Below are 6,023 nucleotides of genomic sequence, written 5' to 3'. Positions count from 1 at the left end.
TATCTTAGAATTTAATAGCAGTTCTCTGGTGTTAATTTTCTCACTGTATAAAAAAAGTCTCAGGAACTCTTCATCTTGGTGCTGTGTAAAGAGAAGACATTAGGGACAGGGACGTGATTTATGATGGTATTTAAATATGGTATGGAAAGCATAATGGGAATTTAAGGAAGGAAAGAGAGAGCAATGGGAATAGTAGCCTAATCTGCCCCATCCGCATTGGGGTCAGACCCAGCATTCATCAAATCCCTGGGAAAACGTCCCGGGCTTGTGACTGCCTGAGAAGACAAGTAAATCCCAGCACCACTGAAGGCTATTTACGAGACTTGAGTTTTATTTCTTAAAAAAAAAGTGATTGGAACAATTTTGTGTGCCATAGGTAATATGCCCAAGGTGGCGTAAAGTTCCTATGATGAGAGAGGTGCATTAATAAGGCAATATATCCAATCTGACATCCAGAGATTATTTAATGTCTTACTTTTATTTCACAAGATTCGGTTCCATTTTGGTAAGCCAGCTTTTTAGAAACGTGCCCACATGTCCACTGGGCCATCACAACGCTGTAGGGCTCGTGTGAGTGCTGAAGGCTGCTCCTGGCTGCCTCCTCCTCCTCCCCGCAGCCGAGGACCAGCCCCACAGCATCACCTGAATCCTCAGCAGCTCAGAAATGGGGAGTTTTCCCATTAATCCACTTTAATAAGGTGGATTATGCATCCCAGTTACTTTTGAAAGTTTCAGATATATTTTTGCCTAAGGACAATAGTTAGGGGTTTTTTTACACTGATCAAATAGCTCTAATACTCTTTTAGACAAACCTTTATATAATTCATAACCAAGTCTAAAGTACTAGATAATACTGATTCAATGATAAAATAACTTTAAATCTTTTCAGGTGATTTCACGAAACCTACTGCTTGTGTTCACGTCTGATTAAGCTCTATAAATCAAACTCTGCAATCTTTACCAAAACCCATGGTTGTCAGTAATGGTTTCCAGAGGAGTTTTGACCATGCAAGGATTGCAGGAGCTGGCCTCATTAAAACTGCAGTCAGACAATGAGTTTCATTACTTAATTTGAACAGGCTAATTACAAACCTGAAGTCTGTGACATGAAATGCCCTCCCCATGCCAGTCGTGCTGGCGTTTGGACAATGGTTTCTCTTAGCCATCACCCACCTGCGCAAAGGACGTGCTGCGTCTTGGGGCTGCTCGTTAAAACTAATCCGTGTATTACAAATATAAATATTTTTGTTAAAAGATCACAAACCTAGCAACTCAACCAATGTGCTAAACTGATGCTCATTCCTTCTCTCGCAAGCAGAGGGAAAGGCATGTTTCTCAGTAACATCTTTGCCCTTTAAATCTAGAGCAGGATCTCAAAAACATCTGGATACAGAAGAAACCCTGTAAAGACGCTGTCGTCCTCAGCGCTGACGTAGACCCCGTTCCAGTCCCGCGCAACCTCCAGCCACACCTGGTCGCCCGCACTCAGCTTCAGGACAGTCAGGAAGGATGCCTGGTCGATCTCCTGGCCGTAGAGCGTCTCACGGGCTTTGGCCACCTTCCTGCTGCGGGCGACAAGGCTGACGCGGGCTGGACGGCCCCTCACTGTCAGGTGGTAGGCGAAGACGTACGCCCCAGGCACGCTGCAGTTGAATTTCCCGGTGGAAGGGTTGTAATCTTCATGGTCATTGTACAAGATCTTGTCAAATCTAATGGGGACGTTGGGTGGAGGGAAGGGCTTGGACAAGCCGGCACTGAACGCCGATCGCAGGAGCTTCACGGTGTCCCCTCGGGCGCCCTTCGCCCCACGGGAGCCCTTCTTTCCCGGGGCCCCTCGGCCCCCCTTGCTGCCGGCGACCCCCTTGGGCCCAGAAGGTCCCATCACGCCGGCGGGTCCCAGGTCCCCTTTTTCACCCTTACTTCCTCGCTCCCCCTTTTCTCCCTGTTTTCCATCCACCCCCTGAATACCCTCAATCCCCATCTCCCCTTTGCTGCCTTTCTCCCCCTTTGTGCCCCCTTCCCCTCTCTCCCCCTTCGCACCTCTCCCCCCTGGCTCCCCGCAGTACCCCTTCTCCCCCGTGTCTCCCTTTTCCCCTTTGTCCCCCCGTTCTCCATCCACTCCCGGGCCTCCAGCATCCCCCCTATCTCCCTTGTCTCCTTTGGTTCCGTTCTCACATGTGTCCCCTTTGGACCCCTTTTGTCCCTTCAGTCCAGGGAAGCCGTAGTTGCCCTTATTGCCTTTTACTCCAGCTTCACCTAAGAAAAAGGCAAAGTGGGGAGGAAAAAAGATTAAAAGTATTGGATTGCTTCAGAGATAGATGGAGGGGCATCACTGACAGCAAAGGGAAAGGTCAGCACAATATTCCTGGTTTTCCCAGCCCGTGTTACGTACCTTGCAGCCCAGGTTTGCCTGGATAACCAGGGTTTCCACTTACTCCTCGCTCACCTCGCTCCCCTTTGCCTCCTAGGACATTTCACCATTAATACACTGTTAGTGATGGTGTCTGCAGCACAGCAATCATTACACAGGAGACAACTGGTACCATTTTGCATGTGCCCCTCACTTCATTAATAAAACAGGCATGAGCAATGTGTGGTTTCAAGAAATGCCATCAGAAACCTTGACTGGATCTCACAGCACCAAGCATCATCACACAGACAGCTGCATCTCACCCAAATGTTGGTTTCCTGACTCTAATCAGCACCTCGTTGGGAGGCAGTTGCTGCTGTTTAATGGCAAGACAGAGCAGATGGCAGCTCTGCGTTTCTCACTCCAGGATTGCCCAAGTCGTGTTCGAGAAGTGAACCCAAGCCTAAGAGACAGCACTGACTGAACTGCGCAGCACGCTGCTCCTGGTACCCCCGTTATCAGCTTTCCTGTGTGTTTCTCCATGGCCAAAGGCAGGTGCAGGATCCTACCTGTGGCGTGTGGCAGCAGGACAGAGCTGCTCCCAGCCTGAAATGAAGGGCAGGGTTTCCCTTCGGTTACTACTGATGGATAATAATTGCTCCCCATCTTAGCTGAAATCATTTTGCCTGAGATACTTAAACTGAAATGCAGCTTCTACACCTGCGTGTAGCTTCCGTGGTGGTTTTGTCCTACTTATGTCCCTAATCCAAAGCAAGTTGAACACAGTTTTTAAACTCCCATTCAGAACAAGGAGTTTTGAGTGAGATCTTTATGAGCAGCTGTTCCTATACTGCCTGCACACCTGAGTTATTGTCCCTGCACTAATGCCAGCTAAATCTCACAAGGTGTCAATCCATACCAGCATCCTCAGTTTCTGTTGAAAAATATTTTTTCGTATAATTTTGTGGTATTCAATGAGGACAACAGCATCTGGTTTTGAAATGAGCACTTAGTCTGCTTTACCTCTTTCTCCTTTAGAACCTTTTGGACCTTGAGGACCTGGAGTTCCCGGCAGACCTTGCAGACCAGCATCTCCCTTCTCCCCCCTGGGACCTGTAATGTAACCACATCAACAAAATTATCTTAGCAATTCAAAGGTTTAAGTTTATAAAGAAAATTCACAATAATAGCTAGGCAACGTGGCATTGGGGGATGCGTGTCAGGCAAACTCTGTTTCCGTTGCCCTGGGAAGAGCTGGCTATTTGGCATCATACAACTAGTGCAAAGAAGACGTGAGACAGACGGGTTTGGCCTGGGCCCTGCTCCCCTACACCTTGCAGACGCTGCAGCTGAAACCCTATGGCAGGGCGAAAGGCGAGGGGTGGCAGGGGCAACGCCTCACTGCTCATGCTGGGATCAGTGGGGTGCGTGCTCGCAGGTCCCCTGCTCAGGCACGCAGCTCCCCAGCCTTTGCCTTTCAGCTACTGCACTCCCCCAATCTTACAGCTTTGCATTTCACTTTTGCCTGTAGTTAAAGATTTTTTAAAACCAACTTGCAGCTGCCCTTGAGCCACAGGAGCTCAGATATTCACCAAACACCAGAATTAATCTGTCTTTAATATTTGAGCGCATCTAAGGAGCTCCCACAGTTCGTAATTGCCCCCTTCCTTAAAAAGAATTAAGTCTGCAAATATAAAAGTGGAACCTGGCAGAGAGCTCCACGCTGCACAAGGGATGGGTTGAAAGGCACGCAAGCTGGCTTCAATCCTTTTTTTTTACTTTTACTTGGGAATCTAGAGACTCCCCATGCATGTCTGGGAGCAGACCAGGGCAGTTTCAATCACCACAGCACAACCCATTCGACACAGGGACTTTTCCATCAACACTCAAGAGATGTATGAGTGCAAACTCCCTCTGCAGCCACTATCATTTCCATTAGCCAATCCCTCCAGAGCTGTGGGAAGTGAAAATCCCTCAAGTGCATTGTATTAAGAGAAAATTATTTCATTATTTTACCACCTTTCCTCAGATGAATAGCTTCTATCTCCAATATTAGTGCTATTAAAGTGAACATTTGCAGACTAATGCACTATTCATTACAGCATTATTAGAATCAGGTGCTCTATAGACATGTATTTTAGAAGTAGAAAAAAGAGACAAAGTATGTCTTATAAAATATTTAGGTGCTCTATACAGAGCTGCCTCTTTGAGAGCAAGCATTTCTTTTAAAATTTGAACCCAAAATTATTTTTGTATTTAACTTCCTCTTTTCCATGGGGAAAAAAAAAAATCCAAAAAAAAGAGGCTTTTATCATAAACCTTCAGCAAAGAGACAAAACTGCTTGCAGGTAGTTTTGAGGGTCACAAAACCATGGTTGAAGTGAATGTGCAAGTAAATCTGTGACTCCCAGGGGATCGGACACAGGGACACAGAACCAGTGTGGTCCCCAGAGTGGGTGCCATGGGAGGAGGCTCCTTTTTGGGGCTTCCCCACTCATATTGGTGTTTCATAGCTTCTGGGGTGTGCCTAGCACGCACTTTTTTGCTCTGGCTTTACACGAGGTACAATCCCATTCAGGATTTGCTGCTCAGGTCCTGCTGACTCATTTTTTTTGAAGGAAAAGCAGGAGACTCCTCAATATGGTTTATGCGCTTTAGCTGAGAGTGGTGAGACAAGCATCGGGGTACCTGGGGGTCCCTGCTCGCCTGGCTGCCCCCGGAGCCCCGCAGCGGGTGGGCAGCAGTCACAGCAGTTGAAGAAGAAATCAGCTGTGTCGAGCGTGTAGTTCTCAAAGGGGAAGAGCGTGGTGGCCCCTCGGGCTGCGGGGCTCAGGGTGGGTAACTCAGCTCTGCCCGGGGCTGCCGGGAATGGGCTTTTCCCCGCGAGGGGGGTGAGGGGGGTGCGAGAGGCACCGTTGTCCACCAGCTGTAAGGGCTTCATCTTCGTGTACTTCACAGCTGGGGTCACCTTCACTCCTGGGGTCACCTTCACTCCTGGGGTCACCTTCACAGCCGGGGTCACCTTCACGGCTGGGGTCACCTTCACGCCTGAGATCACTTTCACAGCTGGGGTCACCTTCACTCCTGGGGTCACCTTCACGCCTGAGATCACTTTCACAGCTGGGGTCACCTTCACTCCTGGGGTCACCTTCACTCCCGCATGCACAGCAGTAACAACCAGCATCACAAACACCGAGACGGGCCCCGGTGAGCTCCACATGTTGGCAGCTGTAGGAAAAGATGAAGGCGATAATAAACGGCTGTACAACACCCTTTGCATGTTCCCCACAAAGCCCAAAGACCTGCAGGAGTTCTGTCAGGCACATGTGGGCATCTGCCCGGAGGATTATGTTACAAAGCCTCACTTTTTATGGGGAAAGTAAAGCCAAATTAGAAAAACCTCCTGCCTGCTCACCCCTATTGACCATCACCCTACAGAGCACTGGTCATCTGGCTGCTCCTGTTCACTGTGGTTGGAAGTGCTCCCACGGGTATAAGAAGTTTGAGGGACTGACTGAGAGTTATATGATCACTGGGACATGATGTCTCTCTTCTGAGTGTATGATTAGGAATAATTCAATAACGATTTCAGAGTCCAACATAACTGCAAATTACAAAAAGGTTTGCTCTAAAAGAATAAATGGAAACAAAACGAAACATCAAGTACTCCAAA

The 6,023-nt window shown here is 48.3% G+C and overlaps 1 protein-coding gene across 1 annotated transcript; it reads right to left on the bottom strand.

The window, feature by feature from the left end:
• Positions 1-1,360: 1,360 nt before the first annotated feature.
• OTOL1 (otolin 1) lies at positions 1,361-5,570 on the bottom strand. The gene is made up of 5 exons (XM_068406988.1): positions 5,481-5,570; positions 5,039-5,300; positions 3,374-3,463; positions 2,393-2,464; positions 1,361-2,256 (listed from the first exon to the last, which is right to left on the bottom strand). The coding sequence occupies exons 1-5, from the start codon at positions 5,568-5,570 to the stop codon at positions 1,361-1,363; spliced, it is 1,410 nt and encodes a 469-aa protein (XP_068263089.1).
• Between the last annotated feature and the right edge of the window lie 453 nt (positions 5,571-6,023).

The sequence above is a fragment of the Nyctibius grandis genome, chromosome 8 (genome assembly GCF_013368605.1).
Source record: "Nyctibius grandis isolate bNycGra1 chromosome 8, bNycGra1.pri, whole genome shotgun sequence".
Lineage (NCBI taxonomy): Eukaryota > Metazoa > Chordata > Aves > Nyctibiiformes > Nyctibiidae > Nyctibius > Nyctibius grandis.
This window is presented reverse-complemented; position numbering and strand designations above follow the sequence as displayed.